This window comes from Pomacea canaliculata, linkage group LG2 (genome assembly GCF_003073045.1).
Source record: "Pomacea canaliculata isolate SZHN2017 linkage group LG2, ASM307304v1, whole genome shotgun sequence".
Classification (NCBI taxonomy): Eukaryota; Metazoa; Mollusca; class Gastropoda; order Architaenioglossa; family Ampullariidae; genus Pomacea; species Pomacea canaliculata.
The window spans coordinates 34,685,746-34,702,265 of NC_037591.1; the positions used below are offsets into that span (position 1 = coordinate 34,685,746).

At 36.1% G+C, this 16,520-nt stretch overlaps 2 protein-coding genes across 5 annotated transcripts; one reads left to right on the forward strand and one right to left on the reverse strand.

Moving 5' to 3' along the window:
* Nucleotides 1–68: 68 nt before the first annotated feature.
* LOC112556214 lies at nt 69–7,128 on the reverse strand. Of its 2 annotated transcripts, XM_025225008.1 has the most exons (13): nt 6,996–7,128; nt 6,442–6,578; nt 6,093–6,177; nt 5,405–5,478; nt 5,017–5,076; nt 4,514–4,678; nt 3,429–3,614; nt 2,952–3,044; nt 2,461–2,589; nt 2,054–2,155; nt 1,408–1,477; nt 756–853; nt 69–394 (listed from the first exon to the last, which is right to left on the reverse strand). In XM_025225008.1, exons 2-13 carry the CDS (start codon nt 6,571–6,573, stop codon nt 266–268), a joined length of 1,323 nt encoding a protein of 440 aa, XP_025080793.1. In that variant the 5' UTR covers nt 6,574–6,578; nt 6,996–7,128; the 3' UTR covers nt 69–265. The 2 variants fall into 2 exon arrangements, with proteins under 2 accessions (XP_025080793.1, XP_025080794.1); XM_025225009.1 differs by lacking the exon at nt 69–394 and having other exon boundaries at nt 1,404–1,477.
* On the forward strand, nt 6,672–16,507 carry LOC112556215 (protein phosphatase 1 regulatory subunit 7-like). Of its 3 annotated transcripts, none has more exons than XM_025225012.1 (10): nt 6,672–6,889; nt 7,678–7,718; nt 8,066–8,270; nt 8,823–8,888; nt 11,055–11,185; nt 11,414–11,576; nt 13,142–13,258; nt 13,604–13,708; nt 14,602–14,688; nt 14,921–16,507. In XM_025225012.1, exons 3-10 carry the CDS (start codon nt 8,076–8,078, stop codon nt 15,116–15,118), a joined length of 1,062 nt encoding a protein of 353 aa, XP_025080797.1. In that variant the 5' UTR covers nt 6,672–6,889; nt 7,678–7,718; nt 8,066–8,075; the 3' UTR covers nt 15,119–16,507. The 3 variants fall into 3 exon arrangements, with proteins under 3 accessions (XP_025080797.1, XP_025080796.1, XP_025080795.1); XM_025225011.1 differs by lacking the exon at nt 6,672–6,889 and adding an exon at nt 7,034–7,171; XM_025225010.1 differs by lacking the exon at nt 6,672–6,889 and adding an exon at nt 7,350–7,482.
* The last annotated feature ends 13 nt before the right edge of the window (nt 16,508–16,520 follow it).

Sequence of the window (16,520 nt, forward strand, 5' to 3'; positions counted from 1 at the left end):
AGTTTTTATGCCCTGAAAGCTGACATTAGAGAAAATTCTGTGGCAGATGTAACTTTAAAATACAAAGCCACAATACCCACCTTTTATTATAACTGGATGAAGGGGATAAATGCAGTTACAGATGTTTGCTGAAATTTTTTCTCTTTATGAAGCAGTTACTGATTAGATAATGGATGTTTTCAAGGCAAATTAAAAGAAAGTATTGGAATGTACACAATATTTGTACAATCGGCACTCTTAACTAATATACATTAAGATTTCATAGTCAAAATGTACAGTTAGCTTGAATATCCACCACTCTGTTCTCTTTACGTGCTTTTTCAGCAGCAAACACCAAAAGGTGGCTGGCAAGAGTATCTTCTGCACCCGTCACCACCAGGTCTTGTCTTCCAGTCTGAAGAGCATAAAAGACATTTTGACTGATATTCGCCTGAACATGTTCCTCAATGTAGCCAGTACCTTCAAAAGCAAAGCACACATCTTAACCTGAAATGTATTTCCCAGACTTGAGCATGCCTTTCAGAAGCATTTTCAAGAGAAAAATTATAACAGCATCCAAGAAAAAAATCTGTTGCTATCACAATCATATAAAAACTTTCAATTGCATAGCTGTGGATATTTCTGCAACCACATTTATAATAATAACGATTATGCTTGTATAGTGCAGAATTCCTGCATGTGGTAAAGTTCACATTATTAAGCCATCCACATATTTCCCATAAACCTAAGCAAACAGACAAAGAAATATGACTGACCCTAAGTGCTTGAACAAATGCTTGCATAAGGAGGTAATCTGCATTTCCGTGACCTTTAAGTCTTCCAGGTGCAACATCATCAGAACAATTAATCTGTCCTGTGAAAATTAAAGGGAATATGTTGAATATTCACCTGCGTGTCCAGTTTGAATAATTATCCTTTCTGAAATAATTTAAATATTGTTATGCTAATTTTGTTTGGCACAGTATAGTTTACCTCTCCACAAAGAACTTGACAACATTGTTTCTAACATCAGTATAATAAAAAGTGTGATATTTTTTTCATTACAAATCAGGCACTCATAAGTCTTGAATTCAACATGAGATGAGAACTTAATAATCTGTCCACTAGCACTGTGAAAATCTGCTTGTAAATAATGTTACAGTTCTCTCAAGCGAGATTTATGTAAAATCATACTATTTCTATTACATTCATACTGTACACAGCCTTTTAACACTGAATATAACTGAGCTTGGGGTATACACATAATCAAATTTTGACTTTTGAAGAAACGTGTTCAATTCATATATTTTCTTCAATGTAACCAGAGCATTTTAAGCATAGAGTCTCTGCTCTAATCACTAAGCAAGCATTTCAACCTGAAAAACTTTTCTCCTAGATTTATTCCGTAATGTGAATGTTTTCACCTACTGCTTTTCTGTGTCAGAAAATCAAAGACCTCCACCTTGGGACTGTGTGAGGCATCACATATTATTTCTCCCTGAAATGAGATTTGCCAGAATTACAAATGCAGACTTGGATACATTATAAAAAGGAGGGGATGATTACTCAAGCTTTGAAATGAATCATGCCTTTTTAATATGCTGAATTTTAATAAATGACTATAGATTACTGATTTAAAAGCTCCTAAGCAAGATAAAATGAAAATGGCAAAATACAGCTTGCACTTTAAAAGTCAAAAGTTTTTGTTTTAATGATAATTTTTTTCACCATCCTGAAAAAAATCAGAATATAAGAATAATTGCCATCTGTCATTAAGGATACAGACTACAGACATTGTCTGATATACAGTAGGTCATGAGGACCAGAATATCTTAAATAACCACAGGCATATCTCTGCAACATGCCATTATCATAACCTAATCTAGTGGGACTGCTACCAGTAAAGCTTTAAGGCACTTGAGCTTCACTGAGTCACAAACCCAGGACTGATCCAAAGTACAGCCACAGACTCTTTTCATATACTCTGTACTATCATCTTGGACCTAGACCATAAGCAAAAGGATTTTTCTTATGTGTTTTGGGAAATCTCTATATATAGATCTGGCAATCTTACCTTTGTTCCATAAACTTTTACCTCTCGTGCACATAGTCGGCTAGTGAAAGCCACCATAGAAAGGCTACAAGTGGCACCATTTTCAAACTGAAAATTTGTCACCTGGAACATAAATGTATGTATTTTTTTAAAGTACAGTTTACAAATAAAATAATAATTTATGATATTCATACACATACCATATGTTAAAACTGAACGCAGTAATATTATTTATGTTATAACTTACAAAGTTATACAAGTGCACAGAAGGCATGACACCAAAATTAGGAATTCCAATGTTCAGGAAATTTTAAATCTTTCCTTTGTCTTAAGCATGTTCCTTAACTGTTTCACATAAAGTTTTAAAAATTAACTGAAATTGTAATAATTTATATGCACCAGCATCAATCAACATTCCTCCAACTCACCTGATGTGACATGACGTCATTGTCACTCTGATACACACAGCACCCATACGGACCATGTCTAAGCGCATCTGTCACACTCTCTATGTCTGGAACTTCAGCAACCACTGAAACAGGCCAGCCTGTGAGCCCCTGCACAAAAATCAACTATTATGAAATCAGTGGAACTGGCTAAAATTACAAAACGTTACTTCCACATTTGTCTCTAGTATTTTGGTTAGGGCAAAGACACAAGTAAAAATTGTGAAGTGAACAACCAAAAGAAAATTTTTGTTAAAAAGTATCTTTTACTGTTTAGACATAGAGCACAACTGCTGCAGGTCTACACTTCATGATGATGCAAAGATGTCATATAAATAGATTTTGTTTTTCCAATGAGAACTATACACATACATGGATGCAAGCTAAAGACACCAAGAGAAATGACAAAAATGAAATGAAAACTACCCACCTACGAAAATTTTTTTTTAAAAAAAGGGATCTTTATGCATTACCAATTTTACACGGTCAATGTAAAGTTTCTTTGCAGAATAAGGACATCTTGTTTCAATTCCACAATCCAGACATCGTGAACCTGCTCCATCTGGCTGCCAAAAATAAGTAATAAAGAAATACTGATTAGTATCTCGCAAAAGCATTCAGAGGCTCTTAAGGTCCTTAACAGTTAACTGGAAAAAAGTTTCTTTTATTGCTGTTTCCAAAATATCAGCAGTTTAATTAGAATAAAAGCTGGGAAAAAACCCATCTGAACACAATATTATCCCCAGCATAACTAAAGTCATTTTGTACTGCATTATCTGAATTGTATTTCATCATGTTTTGAAGAAAAGCATAATTATAGGATTCTCACCCAGGGCATAAGCAGCTCAGCATAATGGTTATTTTCTGTCATTTAAGCCCAACTTGTTCTTGGATTGGAATGTTCCTTTAAATATATTATACGGACTTAACCCTTTCAAGTAACTTCATACCTTGTCTTCTTTTCGAAAATGTGAAAGGTGTCCAAATGAAGAAACACGGATGCATTTGTGAGGTGACATCCAGTAAGCAATGAGATCAACATCATGGCAACATTTGGCAAGAAGAGCATTTGAGCTGGTAGCTTCGTTGTGCCAGTTGCCTCGTACATAGGAGTGAGCAAAGTGCCAGAAGCCCACCTGCAGAACTCTTCATGCTACACACCTTGATCTTGCCCAAGGGCATTCTTTTATATGCTTAAATATACTTCTTAAAGTGATGGCCATAATATTACATTCATCATGAATGCATCACCAATGGACAGTTTACTGATTGGCATTTCTTCCTAGTTCCTTAAGAAATTTTTAGAGTTTTCTCTCCACAGACTGGGTTAGGTCTTGCAATGAGTTACATTTAGATGTCATAGTTAGGCTTACAAAAAAAGACAAGATGGAGGTGAAATGTGTTTCAGGAACTATATTCAGCAAAAGATCTGTTAAGGTAATTCACTAAATCAGAAAACTATCTTCAAAACCTCCCTCTCATAAATAAGGTGACCAGACGTTTCGGGAGCGAAAGCGGGACAAGTGCCGAAGATGGTGTTGTCACCGACAAAAAATGCCGAAAAAAGTAGGGGAGGGGGGCGTATCAGTGTACGGTATTCAGATTTTTAAAGACAACCGGGACATTTGATGGACTTCCAGAAAGCCAGAAAGCGGGACATTGGGCGTCCCGCCCGATATTCAGGCGGGACACGAGGTCAAAAGCGGGACTGTCCCGCCTAATGCGGGACGTCTGGTCACCTTATCATAAAACAATGCTTAGCAAACTGGTCTCTCAGTAAAGCACTTGTCATTGTCTTATTTTCTATTGCATAAAACAATATTAACAGTGGTAATTATACTAACATATAGTTCTTCACTGCATCGCAAAATTCAAAACAGGGTTTTTCATTGAGCTAGATGATTATGACAAACTGCCACAAATTTCATCTACAAATATGCCAAGTGTTCTACGAGTGAAAGTGGTCAAATGACTCCTGAAAAGACAAACTTCGTGTGATGGATGCCATTCTGCATTTAATAGTCAATCTACTCACTGGTTCTGTATGCTGGATGTTGACCACCTCTCCAATCTCTCCACTCTCAATAATCTCTTTAATCTTCTGAGCCCATGAAGCATAGCGAAGGACATGGCACACAGCCAGCAGGACTCTGTTCTGCTTACATACAGATACAATCTCACGACAGTCGTCTTCCATCACCTGCACAGCATCAGAATAGGAGTGAGGTAAGCTGTTTGCCTACCTGCACAGGTGTGTTCATGGTGTGTGAAGAGTGTATATGTAAGAGTTCAAGCAAAAAGGTCTGAGGCACATGGCTAACAAGAACCCTGTCATCCTGAATCAGTATAAGTGTTCATTGCAGACTGTCATCCACACACCAATAGAAGTGTTCAGTGGAAAAGCCTTTGACCAGCAGATTTTAACATAAAATATATGTCGATTTTCTCATTTACTGGTTTTGAAAATAATGCAAGTGAAAGCTTTGACCTTTACCAACCAGAGTTTTTTTTTTTTTTTTAATTAAAACATTTACTCACAGCCATTGGCTTTTCAAGCAGGATATGATAACCTTTCTTGGCAAATGCTACAGCAGGGTCCTGAGAATAAATAAAAATATGCAAGCTATATATATGTAGGAATAAGATAAACAGAGTGTGAAGCCCTTGCACTCTCTCTCTTTTGCTCACACATAGATTTACATGGTTGTACACATAAGCCATGCTCACACAGGACACTTCCCATGAGCTGTCACTCTCTACATGTGGCATCTGTTTACAAGGCTGTATGGCTGCCTCGCCATATGATATTAGTTGTTGGCTCCAAGTTAAAGACCAAACACCCCCTCCCTATGACCTATCGCAATGACAAGACAGAAAAATGTGTCCTTATCCTTTCTCATAGGTGAAGTAGCTATATAGTGCTCACCTTATGCTTTCTGTCAGGTGTGGCAATGATGACACAGTCAGCAAATTTGTCCCTAGCTGCTGCTTCTGGCCAATCTGTTATCACAACCTATTTCATTATTCTGACCAGTTTTTGCAAAACATGCTTTACATTTTTACTTACATTTACTTTATTAAAATATTCAAGTTAACGCAATATCCCTACAAGTTTTAACACATTGGTAGTGCTTTAAAGTATCTGCTTCTGTACCTGTGCAAGTTAAAAATAGTGTCAGCTGTAAAATTTTAATGTATATTCAAGCACTTTAGAAGTTTACATCATGCTTGACACTGGGGAGATTTCTGTGAACAAATTAGATAAAACCTTTGTTGAGACGACTCTCTTCATCACTGCTTTGTTGAGTCATGTGAGATAGGTATTGGCAGTTCAGAAAAGAAATCAGCTTAATATAAATGCAATATTTTCTTTTAGTTCTCAGTCTCTCCCAGTCTTTGTCTTTTGTTATTTAATTACTGCATTTGATAAAATATGTATCAAAATACATTTTATCATGAATAATCCTAGCTTCTAAAGTTTGAAATTAAGACATCTTTACAGAATCATATTCATAAAACAGCCTTGACCCTGCCTTTGCTTTTTCTTTTATTAGATTAATTTTATCACTGAAATATGATTCTAGAAATGTGACATTATCATAATACTGCTATACCTTCAAAAACAAGATCATCTTTAATGCTGTGTTCTTTCTTTTCTCTGTTTCTGAAGAACTCCCGTGGCTCTACTACTCCCACCACCTGAAGCACAGAAATTGAAAGGATGTTTCTTTTGACTTATTTTAAAAAAACATGAGCTGTGCAGTGTAGTATCATGAACATGTATCAGGTCTGTGGTACCATTATTGAAATCACTGTGTTTGTTGTAACTGTTCAGAACATATGCTCTCTGGGACAGATTCAACTCCCAGAAATGGTCTGTTGAACTATCCCAGGCTGGGATATATATATATAGTAACTGTATGTAGGTAGATACATATTTCTGTTACGTGCAAGTACATGTACCTTGAATTCCTTTGGAAATTCAATAGCGTAAGAAGAATAGTTATGGCCACGACTTCCAGCTCCTACAAGGAGGCATGTAATTTGCTTTCCACTGTCTCCTTCATTTGGGTAGTTTGAGTCCTTGGAGGTCATCCTTCCTGTACAATAATAATAAAAATATCCCCACACAAATTTCTTTGCCTTTATTTATTATTTTGGGAGGTGGAATGGAGATCAAGTTCTGTTCTCATCCTAGCAGGTTATGTACCTCTAACACTATTTAAAACTGTACAGTCTTAACGCAGAAAATGTGAGATCTCTGAAAGACATGTTATATAATAACTTAAAATAACTGTAAAACTTTCTTGAATTTCGGGAGCTGTAAATGATGGCGATTCAGCAAGTTCGTGGTGACGTTCCATCAAACGTCAGTACGAGTTATTTTCCCGCGAAAAGAAACGTTCGAGGGGTGAAGTTTTTCGGTTCACTTGTTTTAATATCTGCTATGAAAGTTGAATAACAATACGTTTTCTTGGATGTTGGGAAAGACCGAAGGGAAACTATATGCCTCCTACCTGAGACAAACTGCTCACGTGCCTACGTGGAACAATTAGTTTCTATCTATAGACAAACTCGATTTGAAAATGGGTTAAGTTATAGGGGAACCAGCGAGTCAAAATTGTTTTTTATTACGACTTCTAGTGACTGGGGAGCGATGAACATGCCTGTACGCGTATGTATGTTGAGCTAGGTATGGAAATTTGCTTATGAAAGCTTTCGTCAACAAAATTAGCATTGAGGCACATTTTCTGCGGCTTTTATGTGGAATTCGCAGCAATAATATTTTGTACCGCAGCTAAACGTCTACTGTTGTCTGTCATAGTAACAAAATAAAAACATTAAAAAATGACAGTCAAAAATTAGAAAAATTACTACAAATAATAAATCAAATGAGAATGTGCGGGGCATCCGGTTTTACTCGGACCTAGTAAACTTTACAAAGTGGTCTTCCGGTCACAGTTTATTATTAGAAGATTGATATGATAATCTGCTTCAGACTGAGTAATTAGAATTTCTTCTTGTTACAGAATTATATGTTATGTATAACAATTTGTTTTTCATTTGCGGACACTGATTACTGTTCTCTGATTAAAAAAGGTTTTTACCAACCACCATAATATTGATTGCTATTCATTCAAAAATATATTGATGATAGTTATAATTAAGAATGTTTTGTTGTGCCATTGCCTGTTGCAGAACTTCAGCTTACTCCAGTTAATTGAAGCGTGAATATTGGGGTATGTACTGGATGTGAAACTAATAATCCATCCATATACAAGTAAATGTACTACTGCTAAAAACCCGTGTGTGTCATTGCAAATTCATCTGTTGTCACATTTGCCTAACAACGCGCTTTTTTTTTTGGTGGTGGTGTTGGTGGTGGGGGAAGGTGCATATTAGCTGGCATAACAATCGTAATGATGAAACAATCAAGAGTACAGAAAAGGAAACTAGATGAAGACAAACCTTTCAAGAAACTTTGAATGATCTTAAATTCATTGCAAGTATTAGATTATTAGCTGAAGAAGATTGAATATTCATTCCTAGGGCTAAGGGTAGTATCTTTCATGTCTGTTGCATGCAGTAACAAGAAAATGTCGGATGCTAACAAGAAGGAGGATCCTTTAAATGGGCGTGAAAAGCCCATGGAAGAACCACAAGAGGCTGCAAATGAGGAAGCAGTAGAAACAAAAGGTGGAATGTTTTTCATGTCAGAGGAATCTGGAGAAGAAGATTCCAAAGAGGAGGTGTCTTCAGAAGAGCTCATCATTATTGATCCTAATGTCGAGGTAGGCAAATGGCTCAGTAATGTGTGAGAGAGATTGTGTGTGTGTATTAAATAATTTTGTAATCTTTTGTTGTGCTGGCCCATTGCAATAGCAGATAAACACATTCTTGAAATATCAAACCTATTTAAAGAGAAGATCATTAATAATAATAATAAAAGGATTTGTGAAGTGCATTTCCCCATGTAAATGTGACCTCAATATGTAATATATATAAGAGTCAGCAAACAGATAACATCATGACAGAAAAGGTCCATGGAATAGATTAAGGTTTGAGTAAACCGTGCCTTTGATTACACAAGATATTTCTTAAAGAGATGGGTGTTGAGGCTATATTAAAATGCTTCAAATGTAGACACAGCTCAAAGAGAAAAGGGAAGAGAATTCAAGTGGGGCCTGAGAAGGAAAATACTGTTCATGTTTTTATTTACTTTTATGATGATGTACTGCTCTTTTGTAGTTTTTCTGATGCAAAACATTTACTTGATATTCCAGCAATCTCCTAGAGTTTAGTTCTAAGTGTATTTTATTATTAGATTTTTGGGTTTTTTATAGGATCTGGATTTGACTCATTCACGTATTGCAAGCATGGCCAATTTAGCCTGTCTTACCAGAGTTCAAGTGAGTAAATCATGAACATAAATTTTATCATTCTTTGTCAGTGTAACATTTTAGTGAGGAGTGCTCAAGTGATTGCTTACGGGGTGTGTGTGAATATTTATGTGTGATCATACCATGCTGCATTTTCAATAGCAAAAAGGGCCGACCAACAGTTAACACATTTAATGTCTAAAATCAAAGAAATGAGTGAGGTCTTTTCACCTAACTGGCTAGAGGGTGACATCGCATTTTGTCATTGCCCATTTATCTACATCAGGTTTTGTGTGTACTAGTCATCCTTGAATCTATGACATCATTACCTAGGTTTCTGAATTGGTTTCTGTGTCTATTCAATCCTAATGTATGCACCTTGCCATATTTTAGATTTGTGCATCATTTGAATTACTTGTGCCTACTTCACTGAAACTGTAAACTTTTTCGGTATTTCCATTTTCTGATCTGTGGGCCTGTGCTTTATTGCTGTAATTTATGCAGGGTAGAACTTGGATCTCTACACATCAATGTATCTGATAATAAGTGTGTTTTATCATGGATTCCTGGTTTAATGTCATACTGGTCCATGTGTGTTTTGAGGCCGCTACCATGTTCATTTCTAAGTGCTGCACTAAAACTGAAATATTCAGATAAATCTTTACCTCCCCTTGGCTGTATGAGACCTGAAATGTTGCCCTGCGTCTTTATTGTTTACTTTCTGTACAACATATTGAGTTTGCCCATGGTGGGATTGTGCTGTGAGTCTGCTAATCTTCATGGATATTGCTGACCAATTACTTATGTCAAAGCGCATTGAGCTTGTTACCAGCAGGGAAATGTACTATATTATTATTATTAAATGAGAACTGATCTAATAACTCCATCACATCTGACTACCACTTTTGCCTAAACAGGCGATGAACTTACCAGGTAGGCCTATCTGTGTTGGTCAAGAACTTAACTCACTCAGTCTAATCTATGGTAGTGATGTGATAATGGCGCACGGTAAAGTATCCTCCCGTTCTTTGCTGCCATGTACATCTGTTCACTTAAATAGCTTGTCTCTTAACTACCTAGCAACACTAGCCCGATATTAAATCCATGCTGACCAACTACACTGACTTACTCCATTATCTAAGTCAGTATGGAATGTTACCTTATCTAACCAATATGCACCAGATTGTGATGCCTCCCTTGTAAATTCAGTGTTTGTTTATGTAATCAACCTGGAATTCTTTTACGCATCATGTCATGATGCAATATGGTGAGTTGTGTCACCTAGTCACATGACTTACTTCCGACTTATCTAAGGTGATGGCCACAGATCTAATACCTACAATTAAAACTATCAGAACAATCAAAACTTGACAGTGTGTATTTGAATTGCAAAACATAATCATCAAGCATTAATAAAGAATACCATCTCTCTTTCTGTCATCCCTCCAAGAGTGTCTGAGAAATAAAATGAAGGAGGGAGGCAGATGCTGAGGTAGACATAAAAAAAATTGGCTAGCAAACATAAAGGAATAGACCAATAATACCATGCAAGACATTCTTACCTTTGCTCGACAGGTCTCTGTGGCCAGCCATGTTAGCTGCTAGGTCCATCCAGTAATCTAGTACAACTAGTAATGGCTGGACTAGCACAGCAGGTCAGCAAGTGCAGTCAAGGGAAGGAATAAATGAATTAATTGGCATGACTGATGATTGTGTTTGAAATTGTAAAGATGCATAAAATTGGTGACAAACAATTCTTACATTACAAACAACAGAAACAAGCAAAAATTACTGCCATGAATGTGTTGGTAGGTGGCCTTTTTACATGTTACTTTTATTTGTTTTTTACCGGATTTTGAATTTTACTTTCTTTTACATATTTTAACAAATACATTTGCAGTCACCCACCCAGTAATATTGTTTGGATGCAAAATGGTACCAGTTTATATGTAATGCAGATTTATCTAAATTATGAAATAGTTTGTTTCCATACATACAATGCAAGGGGCTTTCAGGCTGCTGTTTAAAATTGTTGTGAGTTTTCAGACCACCTGACAAAATCACTAGGAGTCTATTGACCAGCCAAAACAAAAAGTAAACATAAATGCTCATGCTAAATTATTTAAGTTTTTAGGCCCTTTTAGATACTTTTCTTTGGATTTTTTTATTTTAATTTTTAAGAGATCTGTTTTGCAGACAATAGGTTTACGACAGAACCTTATAAAACAGATAGAGGGTCTAACAGCTGTGACCACACTCAGAGAGCTTGATCTTTATGACAATCAGATAACCAGGATTGAGGGTCTCAGCACACTTGTCAATTTGGAGTAAGTGAATGCTACAGAAAAATGTGTAGGTGATCTTAAAGACTGTTGTCAATGTAAACCTAATCTTTATGTTTCTTTGTTTTATATTTTCAAGAAAACAAAATGTTATAAAAATTTACTTTGGCCAGCTTTGGTACAAGGAAATATTTGTATACATTAAAGCATGCTTTACAGGAAAGTAATCCAGTTACTAGTCAATAATCCTTCTAATTTTCTTTTTGTCCACAGAATTCTAGACCTGTCTTTCAATCGTATAAGTAAAATTGAAGGCTTGGAAGGCTTAACAAGATTGGTGAAGCTGTTTCTTGTCAACAATAAAATCTCTGTCATTGAAAATCTTGGTCACTTGACTCGTCTAGAAATGCTTGAATTGGGTGACAACAGAATAAGAGTAAGTGACTATTCCTTTTCCTTGGAATCTATAGTGAGGGAAATAAAAAAGCCAGATATAAATGAAAGTACAGAGCCATATATATGTGAAAATAATGCAGCAAGAAACTTTCATGGTTTGAAGAGCCTTGAAGCAGAGGTGTTTTTATGTATTGGGCTTGGCTTAAAATTATTTGTTTTTTCTTTAAATAATATCTGTGGATGTTAAACACATTGCACTATGCCACAATTGAGGCCATCATACCCATGTTGTGTATTGCTCTTAAGGCCCCTTTTGAGTGTTAAAAGTAAGGCATCAACCCTTATTTGGTATTCAAAAACCATTGATTGCATCATGCCAAGGGAAAATCACTGTAGAATTTGGCCACAACTTACTATTTAAAATTTTAAATAATATATGACTTTAAATTCCTACATTTAATTTAAATTTAGATGGATATACATTTTCGGACAAAAATTGCCACCCTCCATATCATCATAGAGCAGTCTGTTGAGTGGCAATCCTCCCTTTATATAACTTTAGTGGATTTTGAGAAGGCATTTGAGAGTGTAGACACGGACATCATCTGGAGGCTGATGATCCACTATGTCATTCTGCCTAAGCTCATGAACATTTTCCAGGGGTTGTATGAAGACTTGTTCTGCCATGTTATCCACAATAGCAAACTCACTAAACCTTTTGTAATGAAGACTGATGTAAGTCAGGGTTGGATATTATCACCAACATTCTTCCTGATGGTCATAGACTGAATTTTCTACAAGATGACCCGAGACAACAACACGGGTATCCAGTGGACCTTCACCAAACAGCTAGAGGACCTGGATTTTGCAGAAGACATTAGTCTCCTATCTCATTGGCAGCAACTGAGTAAGCTAGCAGAGGAAGCAGAGAAGACTGGCTTAAAGGTCATTAGAAAGAAGACCGAAGTGATGAGAATCAACAACAGAAACTCCCAATCCAACTTCAAGGAGAGAACACCCTGGAAATAGATCACTTCATGTATCTGGAGAGCATTGTTAACAAGGATGGAGGAGCAAGTGATGACATGAAAAGCTATATCAACAAGGCCAGGAATGCATTTAACAGCCTGTACCCCATCTGGAACTCCCAAACATTATCCTTCCGCAGTAAGACGCGCATCTTCAACACCGATGTGAAGGCAGTCCCTCCCACTGTATGGTTCTGAAACCTGGAGAGTGACAAACACCATCAACAGCAAGCTCCAGACCTTTACCAACTGGGTCCGCTGGCAAGGTGGTGTTGTGGCCCTATGCTCCTCAATGAGTAACAAAGAATAAACTAAACTAAAACTAACATTTTTTGTTGAAGCAGAGCTTTTCCCCTTATAAATAATTTGTTTTATAGAATTTGTCAGGACACTCATATAGTTGTTGCATACTACTTTAGAGACAAAATTAATGGAGATGGTGGTGAAAATTTATCAGGTAATTGCATTGATTGAGAATTTTGATGAGGAATGTTCAGTGTTCTTTTTTGTCTTTCATATAATTATGCCCTTTTTTTTTTTGAGTTTAACCATTTCATAACAATTTGGCTTCTTTCAGACAATACAGAATCTGGAAAACTTGACACACCTGCACAGTTTGTTCCTAGGCAAGAACAAGATCACCAAACTGCAAGGCCTTGACACCTTGACAAGTTTACAGACACTCAGTGTCCAGGTACCTAAAGATTGGACGAAAAGTTTCATCAATATGAAATGTGTGTGTGTGAGAAAGAGAGAGAGTGGTGGCTAAGGGGAGGTTAAAACTCATTAGCATAAAGGTTGGACATTTTTAGGAGTGGGTGCATGGTGACTTGAAGCAGTTTAGGGCAATTGCAGTGGATGCGAGTGAGGATTGATGATGGTGATTGCCGGCAAAATCTTGCCTAGACATCTAGCAAGAAGACCTTATGGCAATGGATCAAGCTTGTGTATTTTAAACAGCTTTTCATCACCATCAGATGTGTGCATTGTGTGTTATCGTTTCTGAATAGTGTATATAACTTTCTTTTGTTTCATTCAGAGCAATAGAATTTTGAAAATTGAAGGCTTGGATAAACTTGAGGAACTAGAAGAGTTGTATCTCAGTCACAATGGTATAGAAACCATAGAGGGCCTAGACCACAATGTAAGTACACTGGCATTTTTATTTATTTTTGTTTTTGTTTTTTTGTTTTTTTTTAAACAAGCATGCATGATCACTTACTAGCTCTTGAGTTTGAGACTGACAAGTATTTTCTGGCACCCTCAGCAACTATTAAGTCCATGCTGCCTGCCCACGTCCTTCAAGTTCAATAAATTTTTCTACAAAACTATATAACAAAAAGGGATGAAATCCAGTCATTTATCTAGGTGAATCACATTTTGATAAAAGTTGCATCCTGCAACTTGGGAACAGGAAGACATTAATTTGAAGATTTGAATTTTTCATGACTTTTTGAAAATCAAATTCATGTTTCTTACTTCCTTCTAAATCCCTGGTTCTGGTAAGAGACTGCACAGGCAACTGTAGCAGATGATTTATCTGAAAGCTGAATACCATGGTACATCCTTTATACTCAGACATTATTCTCTTTTTTATTTGCCAGAATGTGATGTTAGAAACAAATTTTTACTGTTGATGTTTTCTGCAGTAAACACCACACACAGAAATAATGCACACCTTTTAATATGTTTTTTCCTGCCATCTTTGTTCATTATTGTTTTCACTCCAGATATGCATACTTTGAGAACTGACCAAAAGCTGGACTACACAAGGCACAATGAGCCAGAGTCTGTAAACATTATGAACCATGATTTCTGATGAGCCAAAGCAAATAGTTTATGACAAGAGCAGGACTGTTGCTCTTGTGCTTTATATTCTGGTAGAGTCTCTAGACAGAGCAGAGAGAACTTGCATGTCTGCCATAATAGATACCCAGAGCTATTGTGTTAAACTCGATTGACAGTGAAGTAGGCACATATGCTTAAAAGATATGAGTGGTCTGGGTATTGCAAACAATTTTTTATATGGTTTTTCAGTTGAGACTGACAACACTTGATCTTGCCGGGAACAGAATCACAAGAATACAAAACATTAGCCATTTAGTTGAGCTGCAGGAATTCTGGGTAATTACAGACTCAACAGTTAAATTTTTTAGTGTGCTTGTTTATCTTTGTTATCTGACTCTTGGAATTCTTGTCCTCTTGCTGTCTCTTTTATTCTAGGTCGTTTTCTTTATTTGATGTTTGAAAACTTTCTTATCTGATGCTTTATATCTTTTAAAACTTTTACCTTTATTTAAAATTTTCAAACATTTGAAAAATACTTTGTATTAATTTTCAATGGCTGCTTTTTCAGTTTAATGACAACCAACTTGGAAACTGGGAAGATCTTCGACAGTTTGAGAACCTCAAGAACCTGCAGACGGTTTATCTTGAACGTAACCCTCTGTTCTATGATAGTTCCAGTCCTCCAAAACCAGACCCAAGCTATAGGCGCAAAATCAAACTGGCTATTCCCTGGATCCGGCAGATTGACGCAACTTTAGCAAGATAGTTTGCTGCTTGTTTCTGTGATACATTGCTTTTTTAAAAAATAATAATATGGAGTTGGGTATAAGAATTAGGGCCTAAAAACATTGCTTCCATTTACAAAATAACACATACTTGCTTTTCTTCTGACTGCTAAATTTGTTTCAGGAATAGCTTTGACTTGGAGCATTCATAGAAATTCTTTAAAGGTTGTGAAGCAATTTGGATGGTATTAATTTGTAAAATTTACAAATAACAAATTGACTGAAGCAAAGTGTCATGACTACCAGATGTTTTTTCAATGAAGATATACATAATCCATATTTTTGAGTGCTTGCTTGTTTCTTGTTACAAAAAATCTCATTTAATTTGAATTTTTTTTTACAAGGGCAAATATATCACAGACATTCAGTTCCATTTGTTTAATTCGGGGCAAGCATTTTTGCCAGTCCAGTGTACACACATGTAGGCAAATGTGTCGGCAACTGCATGCTTTAACTGAAAACTAAACTATTTTTGCTGATTATGGGTGAGATCTGAAAGGGCTGATAATGTTTTCTGTTGTTCTGTAGTATGTGTTTAGACTAAGAGCCTATAGTACAAGACTTCAAAGCTCATTTGTCTAGGTTTGAGTTTGCAGCTGTTACAATACTGGAACAGTACAGTTTTAAAAATATTGTGAGGCCTGTTCATCTCAAAGAACATTGACAGTTTTGGTAAGAAAACCTTATGAAAAGCAGTTTTAATTGTTGGTTTCAAGCTGATTATATTAAAAGAGAATGAAATTCCATTTCCTGAATGAAGGTTTTTGTACATAGTCTGCAGTTAAGCCTATCAAATTAATTTCTTTGCTTATGTTTCCAGCTTATAGTTAGGATTCATGAGTTCTAGTCTATTCTTTGAGCTATAGCCCACCCCCTCCTGTACACTTTGAAATGCATTATGTTATTTTATTTTGGACTCTGTTTATTTTCCTCGATACACATAGCTCTCTTAGTCCATGCAAATAATTTATTATGCAATGGTAGAAGATTGGAAACTTTAGCACTGTACAATTTTGTGGTAAATAAAGTCAGGACTTGAAAAACATCATCTGACATTCTGTGAGCTGAAAGAGTCTAACACTAAACAACATTTTTCCTCAACACAATTGACAGATCACAAGTCTGTCCTTTGTGTCTGGCCTGGCACACTCCAACCTTTCTATTTAATAAATTTCTTTGGCACAGGATATCCCAGACTTGTAAAGAGACTTAAACTGGAAAATAAATAATCAGACCATGCTTCAAGGGCAGAAAAACAGTCTAGGGTTGTTTTTGTTTTTTAAGATGCTCTTGTAAAATATTGTTACACACCTTTCATTGTTTCGATCGTGATTTATTTAGACATACTTAAACCTTTATCTTTTGAAATTTACGAAATTCCTG

Coding starts and splice junctions, on each gene's coding strand:
- LOC112556215 (XM_025225012.1), top strand. CDS start 8,076: ATGTCGGATGCTAACAAGAAGGAGGATCCTTTAAATGGGCGTGAAAAG. Junction 8,271..8,822: donor TTATTGATCCTAATGTCGAG/GTAGGCAAATGG, acceptor GGTTTTTTATAG/GATCTGGATTTGACTCATTC. Junction 11,577..13,141: donor TGGGTGACAACAGAATAAGA/GTAAGTGACTAT, acceptor GGCTTCTTTCAG/ACAATACAGAATCTGGAAAA.
- LOC112556214 (XM_025225008.1), bottom strand. CDS start 6,573: ATGACCTCCAAGGACTCAAACTACCCAAATGAAGGAGACAGTGGAAAG. Junction 5,479..6,092: donor AGATGATCTTGTTTTTGAAG/GTATAGCAGTAT, acceptor TTGTGATAACAG/ATTGGCCAGAAGCAGCAGCT. Junction 4,679..5,016: donor TGCTTGAAAAGCCAATGGCT/GTGAGTAAATGT, acceptor GATGCTGTGCAG/GTGATGGAAGACGACTGTCG.